At 39.2% G+C, this 21,488-nt stretch overlaps 3 protein-coding genes across 5 annotated transcripts; 1 reads left to right on the top strand and 2 right to left on the bottom strand.

The window, feature by feature from the left end:
• Window positions 1-1,837: 1,837 nt before the first annotated feature.
• Window positions 1,838-5,502, bottom strand: LOC144716559 (Erythronate-4-phosphate dehydrogenase family protein). 3 transcript variants are annotated; one of them, XM_078591705.1, is made up of 3 exons: window positions 5,387-5,502; window positions 4,010-4,792; window positions 1,838-2,337 (listed from the first exon to the last, which is right to left on the bottom strand). In XM_078591705.1, exons 2-3 carry the CDS (start codon window positions 4,727-4,729, stop codon window positions 2,113-2,115), a joined length of 945 nt encoding a protein of 314 aa, XP_078447831.1. In that variant the 5' UTR covers window positions 4,730-4,792; window positions 5,387-5,502; the 3' UTR covers window positions 1,838-2,112. The 3 variants fall into 3 exon arrangements, with proteins under 3 accessions (XP_078447831.1, XP_078447830.1, XP_078447832.1); XM_078591704.1 differs by having other exon boundaries at window positions 5,351-5,500; XM_078591706.1 differs by having other exon boundaries at window positions 5,333-5,491.
• On the top strand, window positions 4,728-12,293 carry LOC144714709 (Transmembrane proteins 14C). The gene is made up of 5 exons (XM_078589471.1): window positions 4,728-5,137; window positions 9,323-9,528; window positions 10,430-10,494; window positions 10,683-10,770; window positions 12,039-12,293. Exons 1-5 carry the CDS (start codon window positions 4,728-4,730, stop codon window positions 12,146-12,148), a joined length of 879 nt encoding a protein of 292 aa, XP_078445597.1. The 3' UTR covers window positions 12,149-12,293.
• A 3,285-nt stretch (window positions 12,294-15,578) lies between these two features.
• Window positions 15,579-20,364, bottom strand: LOC144716556 (uncharacterized). The gene is made up of 8 exons (XM_078591702.1): window positions 19,894-20,364; window positions 18,845-18,897; window positions 18,062-18,121; window positions 17,897-17,974; window positions 17,316-17,445; window positions 17,125-17,177; window positions 16,389-16,538; window positions 15,579-15,873 (listed from the first exon to the last, which is right to left on the bottom strand). Exons 1-8 carry the CDS (start codon window positions 20,228-20,230, stop codon window positions 15,730-15,732), a joined length of 1,005 nt encoding a protein of 334 aa, XP_078447828.1. The 5' UTR covers window positions 20,231-20,364; the 3' UTR covers window positions 15,579-15,729.
• Between the last annotated feature and the right edge of the window lie 1,124 nt (window positions 20,365-21,488).

Raw genomic sequence — 21,488 nt, 5'->3', positions numbered from 1 at the left:
GGCGTCTTCACGGACGCTTTGGCATGCCTGTCAGGCTGGACACGGACCGGCGGCGATACTGGTGATGGTGATGACATCGGCAACGGCTCTGCTGACGATTCGTCGGCGTCATCAAGATGCGCTCCATCAGTAGGACTTCTGTCGATGCGTCCTTGGTTGGGCTCGTTGAGGGTACACACCCTAGCGACAACTCAGTGCTTGTGTCGTCAGCCTTCAACCCGATGTCCAGGTCATAAGGAGCCTAGTGGCATTCCCAGGGCTCTTTCAATGTGACTCAGTGGTCGCCGATGTGCTTCGGCGTCCAGTTTGTACGTCTCGTTGATTTCTCCACATGCATTTGCATCTGCTTTCCAGCCGCATGTCATCCGCCAAATTGATGCCAGAACCGTCATGCGATCCCAACATGTCGTTCCACATCACACCTACATCAATAAATCTCTTTGATCCCCGTGGAACGTGGCAATCTAAAGTTGGCCTTTCGCCTGACATTAGTTTTTCTCCAACACATGCATTATCTAGATCACCATGATCACCACCATCCATCATCATCTACCACCTATGTCATGTATCATCTATGACATCATGACCTCGTCCCATTTTTTTCCCTCCATTTACCTAATAAACTCTATACCACTATCTTCTTCCATCTCATTCATCAGTCATCTACTAGATCCACCATATTCTCTTACATCTTTGCCTCTCTTGCTCTCTCATTTCCACTTCTATTAATCGTGTCATCTCACCTACGTGTCTCCTTACGTCTCATTATAACCTAGTTAAGTACTTAAAACTTTCCACCTCATCTTACCATTTCCATTGCATCACTACCTCTTACCATATACATATCCCTTCTCATCTTACCCACATGACTATCTAGATATAGGTAAATCCCTAAGATCCGCTCACCGTGGAGATGACTCATATCCACTGTCTAGAATGATAACTTGGGAATTGGTATAATTTTTTTATTCATTAAACTCAAATCAACAGCGACATTATCCATCCTGATAGCTACATTCATCTTCAACCCAAGGGTTGGATGACGATACCGAATATGGGTGTCAGATATCAATTTTTCTGATATCCAACGTATAAATAAAAGTTTATTTAAAATAATTTATAAATGCATAATTAAGCTATAGGAGTTAAACATATATTATGTTTGAGCATTGATTATGTTTCTTAAATATTTTCATCAACGATCAATTAATATTTCGTTCTTAGTCAGACCCCATCGAAAATGAGCTTAACAAGGATGGCTGGACCAACTATATGTCAGCAAAAGAGTTTTACCTCTTGGATGATTGAGCGCAAAGTTTTTATTTCAATTTGTGTTCAAAGGTATTTCTATTATTTTAAACTTTCTGTTTTTTTTTCATACGGAAAAATATGTGCTCATTTTTTTTTGAAACATTATCTGACTGTTGGATGTTGATATCTGGATAATGTTTTTTCAGTATAGATTTTGATACATAATATCCAGATACACGATTTTGATATTGGGTATTAGATACAACATCTGGTACCCACATCCGCCACATCTGAAGCCTAACAATATCCATCTAGACATCCAGTATCAGATGGACATTAAATATCCGTCCGATATCTGGTATCTGAGACCGCCCTGATTTCATCCAGTTATCAGATATCTGTTGTTCGATATCAGATATCACGTGGTCAAACACTACCCGAGACTAGTGTTGGCAACTCAAATCAATTTATTAAATCCATTAAGCCTCAAATTCTGCAGTGCTACCACAAGACAGCCACTACTGCTGGACTGCCATTCTCGAAATTTGTACCCATAAATTGATCCTAAATTAACTTACAATCCATAAACACGAAACGTTTTGGCCGGTATTCGGCTCGAATTCCCGCCAAAAATTCAAACCACACACTGTTACCAAACGGCTCGGGGCGAAAATTTCTCTTCAAACTGAGCCACCAACACTAGAGAGAGAGCTGAAAAGGCATTACAACATGGAAAGCTAGACAAATAGATGGTTACATAGGAAGTGATAGAGAGAGAGAGAGAGAGCTCAAAAGCTATACAAGACAAACCTCAGCACCAGCCAAAACTGGAAAGCCCAACAAGATGAGGCTTGTTGCAACTCACAGGAATCGCCTCTTGAAGTTGCGGGTAGTCGCCTGGTAAGAGCGCATTAGCAAGCCGACGCCGAGGCCGAGCCCTAAGCACATACCCAGCCCGATTCCCACCCCCACTCTCACCCCCGCGTTGAACCACGTCAGCTGCCCGTCTTCGTCCTCGTAGTAGAAGCCCCTTCTTGCCAGCTTACCCTCCTCTGTTTCCACCTCCTCGTCTTCGTCCCCGATCGCCTGCACAGTTTTCACACCCTCTTTTACTTTTATTATTAAATCGACAGAAATGAGGAATTTGCAATTCACTGCTTCATTCTGTTAAGATAAAACGACGCAATAAAAATGAGACTTGTAATTTAAACGAGAGGAAAAGAATTCACAGGCTGTTTTGTTTCTTTATCGATTTATCTCCACAGATTGAATAAATTCTTGAGAAATTGGTGTCACAAGCAATCCATTTGTTCAATCGTCTCAAGAAACTGACATTAGAAAGAAAAAAAAAGAAACACGTTCCTGTTTACTTTAATTTATTCATTATGTTTAAATTATTTACCTTTTTCAAAGGCAAGTTTCTTATTGAATGTCTTCCTGCCTAGATTTGTCTTCTCACGTATCGGACAACTTTTGTAAACTAATGCTTTTTTTTTTTATCGAGAAGAACTGCCCATCAATAATGGAAAAGAAAGAATCATGATAAAATATAACTAACACATATAAAGCGCTAATTCTAAGAACCTAAATCAACTGTTAGAGAAACAATGTAAAATCATGGAGAATAAAGCGAAAAAATGATAATGCCTTGTTGAATAGTGTTCCTTCAGTATACGTAAATACTTACATATTTGTTAAAAACCGCATTTCTGAGAGATTCCAACAATAGGAAACAAGAAGATATTCACTGGCGTTAAGAAAAAACTGTTCTAGGTGACCAAACAGGAAGAAAATTCTTAACCAACCATGCAAGTCATCTTAAAAATTGGGTTGAAATTTTATAAAATTCTCAGATAAGAGAAAAAGGGCCACTGTTTCTGTCTAAAGATGATTTTTTTTAAGAAAGATAAAGATGATGCTCATCCCAGATGCTGAAATCTTTATAAAAATCACGTCTCTGAAAGCAGTCAGCAACAAGATAATTAGAAATAGGCATAAACTATTGACGTCTGGATGAACGACAAGGGTTAAGAAAACAGTTCTATAAAATTCTTGAAACACGCCCAAGAATAATCCGATAAATGGGGTAGAAACTTCATTAAATTCTCAGATAAAAAGAAGCCATTAACCAATGAATATGATCTTCATCCAAGATACTTAAATCTTTCTAAGAAACATGTTTCTGAGATAAATCAGTAACAATAAAACAAGAAAATGGCGCTAAACGATTAACTCCAAATACATAAAAGGATTAAGAAATTCTGATTCAAGCATTCAAATCATCAGGAAAAAGAGTATTGGAATTTTTCAAAATTCTCAGATTGAGAAAACAAAGAGACGGCTGACAGATGAAGATGATCTTGGATGGAGATCTTCTTCATTGAAAATGTTTGAATCTTTGTAAAAAAAGCGTTTGTGAGAAAAAACAGCGATAAGAAAAAGAAACTTCTGAATGGATGTAATCCATTTAAAAAGATTGTAAGAATTCGTAATCACTCAAGCAAATCATCAGAAAATAAGGGCTAAAAATGTAAGATACTTCTCAGATCAAGAAAACGAAGAGGCCATTAACAAATGAAGATGATCTTGGATGAAGAAGATCTTCATCAAGATGCTTAAATCTATGAAAAACCTCATTTCTGAGACAACAACAGCAACAAAAAAAAGAAAATTTTGAACGAAGCAAGCAAACCGTCAGAAAAAATGGGTTACAAATTTCACAGACTTCTAAAATTAAGAAAAAAGGGAAGCCACTAACCGATGAAGAAGATCTCGGAGGAAGAAAATCACCCCGCTCGTAATCACCACTCCCTCCCCCTTTCCCGCCCGTCTCATCATCCTCTGGAATCACATCGAGGAGCGTTCTCCGCCTCAAACTCTTCCTCCTCGGGCTATGATGAACAGTCTGCGTGAGGATCAAAGGAAACCCAGAGCAACATCCGGCCACATAAACCTCAATCGACGGCGAGGATCGGCCGATCTTCAACGGCGACGCCGCCGAGTAGCAATCCATGCTCCACCCAGTTCTAGAATCCTTGTCGGAAGAAATTCCCATTCCCACAGGCGAAGGATTGACGCTGGTAGTGTAGAAGCTCGTGTCCATCCTCTCCAGAGCTCCACAGATCAGAAGGCTGTCCTCGTTCCGGACCACGAAATCGACGGCTCCGGAGAGCCGAACGCTGTCCGTGCTGACGTAGGTCACCTCGGATGCCCCCCGATCGATCCGATCGCGCCGGAGGAAGACGGAAGTCGCCTCTGAAGCAGGAACCCTAACGCCGTTGATTTCCAAGGCTACGCCGATCTCGCGGCGGAGATGAGATAGGGTTAGGTGATCGGGAGTCGAATCGGCGGAGAACGGGTTGATCTTCACGTAGAAGAGGCGGATTTCGAACCAGGATGAGCAAGAAATCGAAGATAAAGATCTTGCGTGGCTCTCGGAGTCTATCCTCTTCTCTTCTTCCATGGCTAGCCCCTCCATGCCGCCCAAAAAGGGGGCAGCGAACTCGGAAGACGTCGATCAAGGCGTGGATCGAAGGAACAACTGCAAAATAGAGAAGAATATTACGAAGCTGATGAAGAAGAAGAAGACTACGAAGAAGAGGAATAAGATTGCGAAGAGGAGGAATAGGATTGCGAAGAAGAGGAAGAATATTACGAAGAATATTATGAAGAAGATTACGAAGAATATTACGAAGATTACGAAGAAGAAGATTACTAAGAAGATGCGGATTGCGAAGAAGTTTACTTTGAAGAAGCAATTTACGAAGAAGATTCGGAAAAATATCACGATGACGAAGAAGAATGAGAAGAAGATCACGAACAAGAAGATTATTGAGGAGAAGAAGCAGATTAGGAAAATTATCACGATGAGGAAGAAGAATAATAAGTAGATCACGACGAAGAAGATTGCATAGGAGAAGAAGCAGATTAAGAAGAAGATTAGGTAAAATATCAGAATGACGAAGAAAAATAAGAAGCAGATCACAAAGTAGATTACATAGAAGAAGAAGATCACGAAGAAGAAGATTCCGAAGAAGAAGAAGATCACGAAGAAGAAGAAGATCACGAAGAAGAAGATTACAAAGGAGATGAAGATTACGAAGGTGATGAAGAAGAAGATCCGTCCGCCGCTTACAGATCTTTGAATTCTCCGACAAAGCTGACGATTGGAGAAGGAAGAAGACGAGCTACCGCAGGAAGCGAACACCGTTCGTTGTCGTCGCCTCGATCTAGAAAGAGAGAAAGAGGGCAAGAGGATATTTATAGTTGGGGGGAAGGCAGGAAGGCACGTGTCAAGTTGTTGGGACTCGCCCTATGCAGTTGGGATCGAGGACGGATAACGAAGACGGTTACAACGGACGGGACGGGACAGAACCCTCGTCATTCCGTCAACCGTCCATCCTCTTATAATCGTCCTCCCGTCATCCATTCATCCTCTTATATGTCATTTCGTCATCCTCACATCGTCTTACACTCGTCCTTTCGTCATCCGTTCATCATCTTACATTAGTCCTTTTGTCATCCGTTGATCCTCTTACACTCGTCCTTTTGTCATCCGTTCATCCTCTTACATTCGTCCTTTTTGTCATCCTCTACATTTGCCATCTACTCATCCTCACATTCGTCCTTTCGTCATCCGTTCATCCTCTTACAGTCGTCTTTTCGTCATCCGTTCATCCCCTTACATTTGCCCTTTCGTCATCTATTTATCCTCTTACATTTGCCCCTTTCGTCATCCATTTATCCTCTTACACTCGTCCGTTTGTCATCCGTTCATCCTCTTATATTCGTCTTTTCGGCATCCGTTCATCCTCTTATATTCGTCTTTTCGTCATCCGTTCATCCTCTTATATTCGTCTTTTCGTCATCCGTTGATCCTCTTACATTCGTCTTTCCGTCATCCGTTCATCCCCTTACATTTGCCCTTTCGTCATCTATTTATCCTCTTACACTCATCCGTTTGTCATCCGTTCATCCTCTTATATTCGTCCTGACCATCATCCGTCTGCATTTTGTAATCTTCGCCATTCTATCATCGGCCTCCTTAAAGTTATTCGTCTACAGAGCGGATGACAGAAACCTCTCTCTCTCCTCCGATTCCGTCCAGTCGTTCGTCCACCAATCTGACAGATGACAAAACTGATGACAGCCCGTCCTCCGATTCGTATATGCACTCAAAGATAAACTACTATGTTTTAGTGGTAATGTTATATTTTCTTCATTAGTTCTCCTATTTTTCTATGATTTAATTTATTTAGTGATTTGAGCATGCCAGTTTCAAATGAGGCACATTTTCTTAATTATGCCTCTTAATTGAGCTAGGACATTCAAGAGAGTATCAAGTTTGTTATTAAGATAATGGCAATGGTGGTTTTTGTATCTATTTATTTTTGTGCTCATAGTTTTTTTTTATAGAATGATGTATAATGGATGTATTCAGTATTCATGTGAAACTGTCTCAATGCATTAATTCATCCTCAGTATGAACTCCTGGCTAAATTCAAAAGACCTTTAAATCTAACCTTATCCAAAACTTTCATTAACATAGATGAATGAGAAAATGACGCATCTTGATAAGATTGAGGTTGATGACAGTTCATGAGAAATTCATTAAAAATAAGCCAAATTTATCACTTGTCTCGTATCAGTTGCTTGCTGGAGCGATGTGCGGAAAATTTATAGGAATACTATGCTCGTTGTTGAAAATTGAACTGCGCAGTATTCTCATATGTTTTCTAAAGATTTCTACTGCGCAAAAAATGCCAGATAAAAATTAAATTTGAAAATCAATGGAAGATATTGCAGCGAGAAAAAACGTTTTTGTAATTTCTCAAGAACTTAGGTAAGTTTACTTCCAGTATGACTTAGAACAACGAACCTTATACTTGAAAATAAATTTCTTATTTCCAATCATTTATGTTTCTTATAAATTATGAACTGGTTGTCAACTAGAAAATGTACCGCTTGGCACTCTGTTCACAAGTTTATAAAAATATCATTATCCAGTCCATTTTCCGTGAGTTGTCAAATATTGATAATTAAATTATAAAAGGAAAATACGTTAAATTTGAAGAAATTCATTGGAAACAATACTGACGTATTATTGAGAAACATATGATTTGATGGGTTCATTGCGAAAGGTAAATAAATATTCATAAACAAATTATCCTTTAGCAGATATAAATAGAAAAGACTAACACAATGTGAAATCTCATATTATTTTATTTCTGGAAAATTAAATTGGCTCTTATACTCTCATCTGTTCAACAGACAGAACTTCAAGACAAGGGAAGAACCAAGAAAAAAGTACATTTTTTAAAGTGATATACTTTAATAGCTCTTATAGATAATAAAACTTCCCTCACTAAATTTCAGTCGCTTCCATTTTGTCATGACAAATATTGATTATTATATTTGAAGAAACTAATCGGAAACAACTTAAAATTGAGAAACTCATGATTTGGTAGATCGATTACAAAGATACATAAATTATCATCACAAAAACAAAACTTTATATTTGTGTAGACATTAGTAAATGCTAACACAATGTGAAATATCATATTAATTTATTTCTGGGAATTTAACTTCGCCCTCATACTCTAATCAGTGGAACAAACCCAAAGCTTCAAAACAATGCAAAACCAAGAGAAAAAAAAATTCACTTTGTATGGTGATACCATTTATTAGCTGTTATCAATAATACAACTCTCCTCACTAAATTTCCGTCACTTCCATTTCATCATGATGAGTATCCATAATTAAATTGGATATGGAAAATTCGCTATATTTGAAGAAAATCAGCAGACAGAACAAGTACATAAAATTGAGAACCATGAACTGGTGGATTCATTTCAAAAGATGTATAAAATCATCACAAATATGAAATTTTTATTCATCCTTTCATAGACATAAATAGCAAAGAGTAATAAAATTAATTTCTTTCTTATACTCTCATCAGTTCAACAAATACAAAAGCTTCAAAACCAGGCAAAAACCAAGAAAAAAATTCAATTTTGAAAGCTATATATTTATTACCTCTTATCCATAATAAAACTCCCTCACTAAATTTCAGTCACTTCTATTTCATCATGAATAGTGTTGATAATTAAAGTGTACATGAAAAATACATTATATTTGAAGAAATTATACATTATAATTAAATTGTACAAGAAATTTATCCAAAAACATTACCAACATAAAATTGAGAAACATATGATTTGGTGGATTGATTGCAAAAGATAAATAAAAAATCATTGCAAAAATGAAGTTTCATCCTTTTGTAGACATAAATAGTAAAGGCTAATACAATGTGAAATCTCATATTATTTTCTTTCTGGAAAATTAACTGCGCTCATATATACTCTCATCAGTTCAACAATACCAAAGCTTCAAACAATGCAAAACCGAGAAAAAAAAGAATTGTCCATTATCAATATTACAACTCCCATCACTAATTTCAGTCACTTCTCTTTAAGGAACGGCAAACGTCATCTGTCACGTCATTCATCACAGTGACGGACCTGTGACGAATCATGTGACAATGACGGATGTTTTTTTTGTCCTGTGACGGTGACGGTGAGGGCGACTAAATACCCATGACGGGTGACGTGACAGTGAAGGAGGGTCTCAGACGGGTGACATGACAGGACAGACGTCATGGAAGATATTTGTGATGAAAATTTTAAAGCATGAAAATTTTTATGTCTTCCGCCCTCGTCCTCAGATGTCACGGATGACGGGACGAAGGATGCGGTGACGCGTGATGCATATATGACCCATGTTTTCAAAATCCTGGGAAGTGTGAGGGGACGGGAGACGAGACAAACTTATTGTCACGTCCCCATCCGTCACCACACGTCATCCGTCCCGTAACGTCCTGGCCGTCACATCCCGGACGTGCCATTCTCTACTTCTATTTCATCATATCCCCATAAAATTCTGAAAAAATAGTCAAGCGAGTATGGGTGAAAATTGAAATGAAGAAAGCCCATTAAGAAAGCCCAATCTAAATCAGGCCCAAAAGGCCCATTTATTCACTCTATTTAAACGGAAATTTGAAATTTTATGTTAGCTTGTCACGACTCACGATATCGGCTGCTCTTCTTCTACCTTCGTCGGCGGCGCCGCGCAGAGCTTGTTTCAGCTCTTCTTCGAGGTCGGTGTATGGTCGCCGTAGCTTGTCCTTTCAGTGCTCCGCCATTAAAAACCTCGCCGAGCTCGCTCCCGCTGTTTCAGCGGCCTACGGCACTCTCCTCCTCGGCGGCGGCCTCTTTGCCTGTCAGTTTATCTGACAATATTTCTTCTCTGTTATCCGGATCTAATTCGAGACATAGATTTGTGTTTTGCTTCTATTGATTCTGATGTGTATTTCGATTTCGGTTTTGATTTGCTTTGCTTTGTTTTATTTTGATTTTTCTGTTGCCTTTCTTGTTGTTTTTTGTATTTATTTAAATTTTTATTTGGTTTTGGATTTAATTTATGATTTCAATTTCTATTTTTTTTGTTTCGGATTTTGATTTAATGATTTCAATTTCTATTTTTTTGATTCGGATTTTGATTTAATGATTTCAATTTCTATTTTTTTGATTCGGATTTTGATTTAATGATTTCAATCTTTATTTTTTTGATTCGGACTTTGATTTAATGATTTCAATTTCTATTTTTTTGATTCGGATTTTGATTTAATGATTTCAATCTCTATTTTTTGGTTCGGACTTTGATTTAATGATTTCAATTTCTATTATTTTGATTCGTATTTAATGACTTCAATTTCTATTATTTTGATTCGGATATAATAATTTCAATTTATATTTTTTTGATTCGGATTTAATAGTTTCAATTGATATTCTTTTGATTCGGATTCGGATTTTGATTTAATGATTTAGATGCCTATGTTTTGATTTGGATTCGGAGTTTGATATAATGACTTCGATTTATATGTTTTGATTTGGATTCGGATTTTGATTTAATGATTTCGATTTCAGTTTTTTACTTGGATTCAGATTTTGATTTAATGATTTCTATTTCTATTTTTTGATTCGTCGGGTGATCGCCTTTTGAAAATTTTGAAATTTATTTCTATATTTTGACTTGGATTCGATTTTGATTCATGTTTTCGATTTCAATTATTTTGATTAGGATTCGGATTTTGATTTAATGATATTGCTTTGTTCTGCAGATGCGAGGACAAAGAGTACTGGATCAATTTGGGGGGGAGTCTCCGGAGCGGCGTTAATGGCTGTCGTACGTACTTGTCATCACCATCATAAATCTCTAGCTTTCTGTTATTATTGATCACAATCAGAGTTCATGGGTTTACTGAGCTCACACATTTTTATTATGAGGAATGGTTGATGAAATTTGTGTGAGATTTCTTCGTTAAAATTCCTTGATTCGTATCTAAAAATCCTCTCTGGTATTGCTGGTGCTAGGCGTATTATCTGATGCAGAATCCAGAGACTAAAGCGGCAGGAGAGGCCTTAGGGTTTGGAAGTTCTTCCCTCTTCGCTGCTGTCTTCGGTCTGCCCTAGTCTCTCCTCTCCCATCATCATCATCATTATCAACTTCACTATGTCACGATCATATATATCAATAGTAATTTTGGGTTGACCACCGAGTTCGGGTGGGCTTCCAACTTTTAATTTCAAAAAAAATCATCATCAACTTCACCATTATCATCGCCATCATCCTAGCCATCACAATCATCATGATTATCATTATGAGCACCATCATTGTAATCATCACCAACATCATCCTCATCATCATTGTCATTGTCATCACCTTCATTGACATTATCATCATTGTCATCACCATCATCATGATCATCACCAGCATCACACTCTCACCATCATCCTCAACACAATCATCGCCATCATCATCTCCCTCAGTGTCATCATCATTGTCATCATCACCCTGATCATCACCGACATCATCCTCACCATCATTGTCATTGTCATCACCTTCATCACCATCATCATCATTGTCATCATCATGATCATCACCAGCATCACATTCTCACCATCATCCTCAACATCATCATCGCCATCATCATCGTCTTCAGTGGCATCATCATTGTCATCATCACCTCGATCATCACCATCATCATTGTCATCATTATCACCATCAGTGCAGGCATCATCCTTATCATAAAAATAATACTAATCCTCGTTATAATCATCACCATTCTCTTAATCATAGCCGTAATCAGTATCACCATCATCATACTAATCATCATTGTCACCATCACATCATCAACAGTTTCATCTTCATCATCATAATAATCATCACCATCACATCATCAACAGTTTCATCTTCATCGTCATAATAATCATCACCATCACATCATCAACAGTTTCATCTTCATCATCATAATAATCATCACCATCACATCATCAACAGTTTCATCTTCATCGTCATAATAATCATCACCATCACATCATCAACAGTTTCATCTTCATCGTCATAATAATCATCACCATCACATCATCAACAGTTTCATCTTCATCATCATAACTAATCATCATCCTCACATCATCAACAGTTTCATCTTCATCATCATAATAATCATCACCATCACATCATCAACAGTTTCATCTTCATCATCATAATAATCATCACCATCATATCATCATAACTGTCATCATCATCACATCATCAACAGTTTCATCCTCATCATCATAACTATCATCATTGTCACCATCATAATCATCACAATTATAATCATCGCCACCGCCACCATCATATCAACATCAATCTCGTCATCATCATTTTTGCTGATTCTTTTACAGCCATCAGGCTGGCATCCACGCGCAAATTCATGCCCTCGGGCCTACTCCTCGGCACCTCCGGAGCAGCCATGGCAGTCTTCGTTTCGGCCTACCTTCAAGATAAGATCTGAACCCTCAATCAAGATCTCATAATTTTTCGATCGTAAATTATCTCTCTCTCTCTCTCTCTCCAATCCACGAACCGAACTCGGTGAATTCCTCAAATTACAAGAACAAAATAATAATTAAGTTCTGGGGATAGCGCCCTTGCCGTCAGCTATAGCTTTTATCACATCAATACATGCTCAAAGCCTAGCGTCAGCCACAGCCAGTTCATCTGGATGATCATCAGGATCGCACGGGCCGCCGTCAGCAAAGAACCGCCGTTGGATCTGGTCTCTGAGCAGGCGTCGGCGCCGTAATTGAGGCCGCAGCGGGAAGAGAGGGAGACGGCGGTTGTGGCGTTGAGTCCTAACGAGCCGCTGTCGATGAGGTGGCAGAGGCAGCTCGAGCTGGTGTGGAGGGTGGTTTCAATGGCGTTACAGCAGCTGGTCGAAGGGGTGACGTCAGAGGTGTTGACGAAGACGAGGCAGGGTGCGAGCTGGGGGAGGCAAGACATGTCCTGGGCAACCGTCATCGCCGTCGTTGCCGTCGTTGCTGTCGTTGCCGTCGTCGCTGCCGTCGCCACCATCACCATTGCACGACACCAGAGTAGAATCTTGCCCATCTATCTCTTTCTCTCTCTTTGTGGCTGCTGCTTTGTGTGTTCTGATGGGTGGGGTAGTTTCTTTTTATAGGGGCTGTGGTTGGTTGGGAATGGGGAAGGGTAGGACTGTTACAGATGAGCTGATTTCTCTCTCTATCGTCCTCTATTTTTTTTTTGCTTTGTGAATTCCGATGTTTCCTATTTTATCTCTCTATCTACAATCTCTCTATCATCTACCTACTGTCTCTCTCTACGCATCTCTCTCTTTCTCTTTCTCTCTCTAGATCTGTTTCTCTCTCTCTTTGTGTGTTCTGATGGGTGGGGTAGTTTCTTTTAAGGGGGGCTGTGGTTGGTTGGGAATAGGGGAGAGTAGGACTGTTGCAGATGAGATGATTTCTCTCTCTCTCTCTCTATCGTTCTCTATTTTTTTCTCTTTTTTTTTGCTTTGTGAATTTCTCTGTTTCCTATTTTATCTCTCTATCTACAATCTCTCTATCATCTACCTACCGTCTATCTATACTTTGATTACCTGTCTTGGTCTTCTCTATTCTCTCTCTCTCTCTCACGCTTTCTTCCTTTCCTTCTCTTCTTCTCTCTCTCACACTCCCTCTCACACTTTCTTTCTTTCCTTCTGTTCCTCTCTCTCCCTCTCAAGCTTTCTTTCTTTCCTTCTTTTCCCATATCTCTCTCTCTCTGCCTAACTATCCGCCAAATTAATCAGCCTACTTAAATCTGTTCATTTATCCATCCATCTATCTATCTATCTATCTCTCTCTCTCTTGTATCTTTATCTCGCTCTCATTTCTCTATCTCTTTCTTTCTTTTTTCCTCTCCCTTTATCTCTCTCTCTCTCTCTCTCTCTATCTTTGTCTTTAGCTCTCTCTCTTTGCTCTCTCTCTTTCTTTCTTTCTCTGTCTCTCTCTCTCTCTCTCTCTCTCTCTCTCTCTTTTCTGTCTCTCTCCCTCTTTCTCTCTCTCTCTCTCTCTCTCTCTTTTTCTGTCTCTCTTTCTCGCTCTCTCTTTCTTTCTTTCTCTCTCTCTCTCTCTCTCTTACGCCCTCTCTCTTTTTTTCTATCTCTCTCTCTCTCTCTATCTTACTCCCTCTCTCTTTCTTTCTCTCTCTCTCTCTTACTCCCTCTCTCTTTTTTTCTATCTCTCTCTCTCTCTCTCTCTCTATCTTACTCCCTCTCTCTTTCTCTCTCTCTCTCTCATCCTCCTCCCTCTCTCTCTTTCTGTCTCTCTCTTACACCCTCTCTCTTTCTCCCTCTCTTCTCTCTCTCTCATACTCCCCCCTCTCTCTCTCTTTCTGTCTCTCTCTTACATCCTCTCTCTTTCTCCCTCTCTTTCTCTCTCTCTCTCATACTCCCCCCTCTCTCTCTTTCTGTCTCTCTCTTACTCCCTCTCTCTTTCTCTCTCTATCTCTTACTCCCCTCTCTCTTTCTCCCTCTCTTTCTCTCTCTCTCTCTCATACTCCCCCCTCTCTCTCTTTCTGTCTCTCTCTTACTCCCTCTCTCTCTCTCTCTCTCTCTCTCTCTCTCTCTTCTTCCCTCTCTTCATCTCTCTTACTCTATCTCTCTCTTTCTCTTACTCCCTCTCTCTCTCTTACTCTCTTTCTCTCTCTCTCTCTCACTCTCTCTCTCTTACTCCCTCCCTCTCTCTCTCTCTCGTTCTGTCTCTCTCTTTCACCCTCTCTCTTTCTCCCTCTCTCTCTCTCTCATACTCCCTCCTCTCTCTCTTTCTGTTTCTCTCTCTTTCTCCCTCTCTCTTTCTCCCTCTCTCTTCCCCCCTCTCTCTCTCTCTCTCTCTCTCCCTCTCTCCCTCTCTCTTACTCTCTCTCCCTCTCTCTTCCTCCCTCTCTCTCTCTCTCTTACTCTCTTTCACTCTCTCTCATATTCCCTCTCTCTCTCTCTTACTCCATCTCTCTCTCTCTCTCTTACTCCCTCTCTCTTACTTCATCAATCTTACTCCCTCTCTCTCTCTCTCTCTTACTCCCTCTCTCTTATTTCATCTCTCTTACTCCATCTCTCTCTCTCTCTCTCTCTCTCTCTCTCTCTCTCTCTCTCTCTCTCTCTCTCTCTCTCTCTCTCTCTCTCTCCCTCTCTCTTACTCCATCTCTCTCTCTCTCTCTCTCTCTCTCTCTCACTCCCTCTCTCTTTCTCCCTCTCTCTCTCTCCCTCTCTCTCTCTCTCTCTCTTACTTCATCTCTCTTACTCCATCTCTCTCCCTCTCTCTTACTCCCTCTCTCTTACTTCATCTCTCTTACTCTATCTCTCTCTCTCTCTCACTTCATCTCTCTTACTCCATCTCTCTCTCTCTCTCTCTCTCTTACTCCATCTCTCTCTCTCCCTCTTACTACCTCTCTCTCTCTCCTTTTCTGTCTCTCTCTTACTCCCTCTCTCTCTTACTACCTTTCTCTCTCTTTTTCTGTCTCTCTTACTCCCCCTCTCTCTCTTCATATCTCTCTCTCTCTCTAACTCCTTCCCTCTCTCTCACTTTTGCAAACGTCAGCACAATTCGATTACTAATATTTTCAATGTTTCAATAAAACAACAATTTTAAATAGAATTCCATTAAAATTGTCCTATTAGATCTCAAGTGTGAAAAAAGATCCTAAATAAAAAGCTCGTCAAATGACATTCCTCAGCGTGTCACGCCTCAGTTCTTTATTCACTTTGCCTCCTCCTTGCTAGTCGTGCTCTAATGCATTTCATTTGCAATGAAGTGATATTATTAACAACTTTATCACTTCATTTTGCGGGGGTTGAGTGAACTCGTGAAAACAAATGCAAATAATTCTAGATTCCGAGGAAGAAGGATCTGTTCCCATGTAGTTGGGGCCGGTCATCACCGCAAACGACCGCACAATCCACAAATAATTTGTACTTATAAAGAAATGTCATGTATTTTTTGGTACAGAAATCCAGAAAAGTGTTCCCTCTGGACATCAAGAATGCAAAATTCTGGAATAATGATGCTTTTTTCTTTTAATTGACAGATGATATGGCAGCTAAAGCGCACAAGGCTTCCATTCTCTCACGTGTGACGTAAGCGGAGACGGAACCATCTTTGACCAGAAGTCAAAGTCTGGGGTCGGTCCGGTCAACGCTAGATAGTTCTCGCTCTCTGTGGTGGCCATTACCTTCCAGCTCAGCTGTGCCATGAAAAAGATAGAGAGAGATGCATCATGAGTCAAAACTGATATGAAAGTTTAAGATATGCTTATGAATAAAGTCTAGTTGGATTCATGTAAAATGATGGTTTTATGCACTTTACAACAAAACTGAACCATAATTTTGTCATCATACCTTCACCGCATAAAACCTATGGTTTATAAAGAATCCTGTCATGTAGAGTTCTGTCAACACTTTCCACCTCAAATATACCGCTTAATGACAGACAAGAAAGAGAGAAGAATCAAAATCTCAATTCCAATGGTGGATAACTATATGATAATCAAAGATTCCAATTGGATATCATGCCCATTCGTTCTGGGTAATGCTTTCTTAAAATCTAAGTTAATATCAAGTCATGTAGAGTTAGGTTACTTTGTATTCAACAATGAATGCATAATACAAAATTTTAAAATGACCTCGGCAAAATGTCTTAATTAAATTCCCTATCTTTACATTTAAAAAAAAATTAAACACAAGGCAATGTATTAATCACCTGGCCGAAAACTTCTGACATCGTCACGATCGTAGAATTGTTTCGCCAAGTGCGATTGTTCTTAGATCCATCACTGTTAGATCCACCACAGTTGATCATGATACGGCCTTGGGGCATCAACTTTTTCTCAAGCTCCAACCAAGTGTTTGTCTGAAAATGTCATTAAAGAGTCTTGAAATGTTTTAAAAAGATCACCACTTGAAAAACATGAAACTTAAAATTTTCAGTTCCTGGCCGAGGGGTAAATGCACAAAGTTAACAATAAAAAACTATGTGATATGCAAGGAAAGATAAAGTATGTGATATGTCGGTATGTTTGTGAATAGGGAATCAAATTAAGAGAATATGAGATATACAAACGAAGAGAGAGAGAGAGAGAGCAAGCTGATAACAAACAGGACCACATCGGCGCATGCACCCAGCCCAAAACTCAATGAGTCCTTGACTGCTCTCTTTAGAGAAGAACTACAGATATTTAATTCCGTATTCACAAACATAAATGAACAAAAACCATTGATGGGTTTGGGGATCATAAAGGTTTGTTCGTATTTTCATGCTTTAATTTGTTGGGATTTTGAATGTTCAGATTAAATTATTTTAGAAGGGTAAAATTTACTCTCCGATGGATAAACTTCAAATACTTTACAAAAATATGAATATTAATAATAAATCTTCAAATATGAAATCTATACTTATGAAAAAATTCATTGTTTTTAATGCTGCTTGAGGCATTTACCTCTTGCAGTTGAGGTAACACCATTCCATCGGAGAACAAGTCAACCACGATGCCTGGCAAGGAATAAAAACTCCATTAAAGAAATAAAAACATTATATTATAAAATAATTGGGAATCACGTAATTTCCTTAAATAAATATATTGAAAAGAGTATTTCCCCACATTATGCAGACGGTGAAGAATCCACTCACCAGCAAAACCACCAGGGACACTCACAGATGGGGAAAGGGCATCTCCAATGTGAACAGAGAGAAAGCCTCCAGCTTCGTTGGGCTGTTCTAAACTGGAAAGTCCAAAATAATCTCTGGCCTTGTCGATTAACTGAAATAATATTTTTCTCATTAATAATAAGTAAAAGTAAAAAAAAGGAGATGAACACATAGCCATTTCCTGCCAGCAGAAAAATCAAAAGAAGTAGAGTGATAATTCAGGGACTCGATAATCTTTCAAAAAAGGTGACCCTTAGAATAAAAAAATATAAACAAGGAATTTCAAGCAGGTATATTATTGCAATTTTCATCTTAGGATTCCTATCCCTATATATCCCTTATATACAAGGAGAGAGGGGAATACAATTGAAAGGGTAACACTCATGCAGCAACAAGAAATGAAAAACCGCGGAGGTAAAATGACATCTTGGTTCTTATCCTGTTCTTCAAGCTATGCTAAAATCTCAAAAATATTCATAAACCGAAAAAAGAATTCCAAAAACTGGAAACTGCAATTGGGAAAAGAAGAATGGAGAGATAGTAAGATTCAACAAATTCCTCACAATTGGATCTATTTCCCATCCCATAAGACGCAACGAAGGCCACATATCAAGCATTATGTGAGCAGCCGTTCCACCACCCTAAGAAGATATTCAAATCATTAGTACCGTGTTGGATCATGATTAAGAGTTAGATTAACAACGATATCATGACAGTAAAGTGAATACCAAACCCAGGATAGCGATGGGCCCCTCAGGAATGACAGCCGGGAGGGTTGCAGACTCATCCTAAAAGAAGCATAATCCAGTAAATAGATGACAGTTTAATATAATACGATGGGTACCCAACACTAAGAAAAAATAAGAATTCATGAAAAAAATCATTCTTTACAAAATTCATATTGCAATGACTGTGCCTGCTCTAGAATAAAATTCAAGCTATTTGTCACGATTTTCTATTCGAAAGAACAAGAAAGAAAGGGAAGCCAGGAAAGAGAAAAAGAAAAGATAGGAACAATCGTCTTATGAGAACTGAAAGAGAAACCAGTGTTTATAGAAAAAACCAGCCAGCATAAAAGGGGAAAACAAGACATGGAAATAGAGAGAAAATAAACGCCAAATAACTAAGGGGTATTATCGGGAGAGAAAGACCAAGAGTCACTTCAACTGAAGTACTCATTCCCTTCCCCTGTAGATCGAGGTGCTATTCATAGAAGTGAAAGTGTAAAGAAAAAGGAAATTTCACTAAAAGAACCACTTAACTGAGTCGCAATTTTTTTTTTCAGTAAATTAAAAAAAGAATCCTTAGTCATGAAGTCCCCCGTGAGAAGATTTCATGTTAATAAAATCAAGAACATTTTTCAATAAGGATAATATCAACTGTCTATAGATAGTCAGCAGCACCGACATCCCGAAAAAGAATTCAGTTTTTTCGTATCTAGCTTGAAATTTTCATCAGAAAAACAGAATTTTCCATCAACAATAGCTTTAAAAAATAAAATCTGTACGTACCCAGTACGAGCCAGTCAAAATCTGCTCCTTGTATAAAATGCTGTGGACGTTATCTGCAGAACGTGAAATACTTTCAGGATACAAACTGGTAATAATCTTAGAAATCTGATGAAAAAAATCGTTGGTTGCAAAGGGCATAAGATGAGGTCAACTAAAATAAGAAGTTGCAGTTAAATCGATGATTCGAGAATCGGGGAGAAGTGAGTAACCATATAAGCTACTCGAACATTCTAATTAATTCTTGGGCAAAAAATTCTCGGCCTGTCTAGAATGTACCTCTCCCCGAAAACTTCAAACAAGAACAGTTGTTGATCATTATATTTTATATAAACGGGATAATTTCGTTGAAATAAGTAAATACCAACAAAAAATCATCGCGTATAAATGAAACAAGGAAAGAGAGGATCGAGGGGGTGTGTGTTTGAATACTGCCAAGAACATCAAACAAGAAACAATACATTACAGAGCCCGAGTTTTTTCAAAAAAAACATTACAGAGCCCGAGCATTGTGATCTTTTCTAAACCTTTTTTTTTTGAAAATCTTTTCTAAACCTTCTAAGATGAGAATATGAGTTTAAAGAGTAAACCTCCGGATTTAAAACCGACCCAATCTCTAACTGCCAACAAAATGCCGTTTGTACTAACTTTTCTGACCAAAAACACGATTTTAAAGTAGATCCTACTTTCAAACCAACCCAATCACTAATTACCGACAAAAACGGCGTTTTCTACTAAACCTTAAAGAAGAGAATACGATTGTATGAATAAACTGCCTACTTTAAAACCAACCCAATCACTAATTACCGAGAAAATCCCGTATTTTACAAAACCTTTAAGAAAAAATATACGATCGTTACAATGAACCACCTACATTAAAACCGACCCAATAGCTAATTACCGAAAAAATGTCGTTTCTACAAAACCTTCAAGACAGAAATACAATTTCAAGAGTAACCCACCAACATTCAAACCGACCCAATCATAAACGACCAGAAAAATCCCTCTTCTAATAATAAAAAAAACGATTGCAGATGAAATCAGAAACTCACGGGTTTCGTCTAGAAGGAGAACTCTGGATGTGGGCGTGTCAACGACCATTATATCGTTGTACTGGCTTCGAATGTAGCTGAGAACAGTGAAAGGAGATTCAATCTCTTCCTCTTCATTCTTTCCTTGCTGGGTTCTTCCCCCTTCTCCCTCATTCACTTGGGTTTTCGCAGAGGTGACAGAGAATGAAAGACGGGAGCTTCTGAGAGAATTGCGCTTCGGAGGAATGACTCTTTGCCTGTGGGTGAGAGCTCCGGCAAGGGAGAAGTTTGAGAGAAGACGTTGCTGTCTTTGGGTTCGTCCTAAGTGAGCAGAAGGAGGGGGGATTGCTGTTGCCATGGCTTTGGCAGGGTGACGATGATGGTGTTCTCCAGGGATGTCAATCTCTCAAACTCTTATTTTTCCTCTCTCTCTCTCTACCTCCCTCTCTCTTTCTCTCTCTCTCTCTCTCTCTCTCTCTCTCTCTCTCTCCCTCTTTCTCTCTCCCTCTCTCACTATCCATTTCTCTTTCTCTCTCTCTCTCTGTATGCGTATATATATATATATATTATATCTGCATCTCTTCCTCTCAAGTTCTCTCACCATCTCTCTATCTCTATCTCTGCATCTCTTCCTCTCAAGTTTTCTTACACTCTCTCTCTCCCTCTCTCCCTATCCAGTTCTCTTCCTCTCTCTCACTCTATCTCTACCTCTGCATCTCTTCCTCTCAAGTTTTCTTACACTCTCTCTCTCCCTCTCTCCCTATCCAGTTCTCTTCCTCTCTCTCACTCTATCTCTACCTCTGCATCTCTTCCTCTCAAGTTCTCTTACTCTCTCTCTATCTCTAACTCCGCATCTCTTCCTCTCAAGTTCTCTTACTCTCTCTCTATCTCTAACTCTGCATCTCTTCCTCTCAAGTTTTCTTACTCTCTCTATCTCTAACTCTGCATCTCCACTTCCTCTCTCTCCCTTTCTCTCCCTCTCCAGTTCTCTTCCTCTCTCTATCTCTGCATCTCTTCTTCTCTCTCTATCTCTGCATCTCTTCTTCTCTCTCTATCTCTGCATCTCTTACTCTCTCTCTCTCTGTATCTCTCCCTCTCCAGTTCTCTTCCAATCTCTTCCTCTCCACTTCCTCTCTCTCTCTCTCTATCTTCCTATCTATCCCTCTCCAGTTCTCTTCCATTCTCTCTCTATATCTTTCTCTTCCTCTCAAGTTCTCTTCCCCTCTCTCTATCTCCCTCTCTCCCCCTCTCCCTCTCCAGTTTTCTTCCATTCTCTCTCTCTATCTCTGTCTCTTCCTCTCAAGTTCACTTCCTCTCTCTATCTCCCTCTCTCCCCCTCTCCCTCTCCAGTTTTCTTCCATTCTCTCTCTCTATCTCTGTCTCTTCCTCTCAAGTTCACTTCCTCTCTCTATCTCCCTATCTCTCCCTCTCCAGTTCTCTTCCATTCTCTCTCTCTATCCCTGTCTCTTCCTCTCAAGTTATCTTCCTCTCTCACTATCTCCATATCTCTCCCTCTCCAGTTCTCTTCCATTCTCTCTCTATCTCTGTCTCTTCCTCTCTCTCTATCTCCTTATCTCTCCCTCTCCAGTTCTCTTCCATTCTCTCTCTCTCTCTCT

This window comes from Wolffia australiana, chromosome 2 (genome assembly GCF_029677425.1).
Source record: "Wolffia australiana isolate 7733 chromosome 2, ASM2967742v1".
Classification (NCBI taxonomy): domain Eukaryota; kingdom Viridiplantae; phylum Streptophyta; class Magnoliopsida; order Alismatales; family Araceae; genus Wolffia; species Wolffia australiana.
This window is presented reverse-complemented; position numbering and strand designations above follow the sequence as displayed.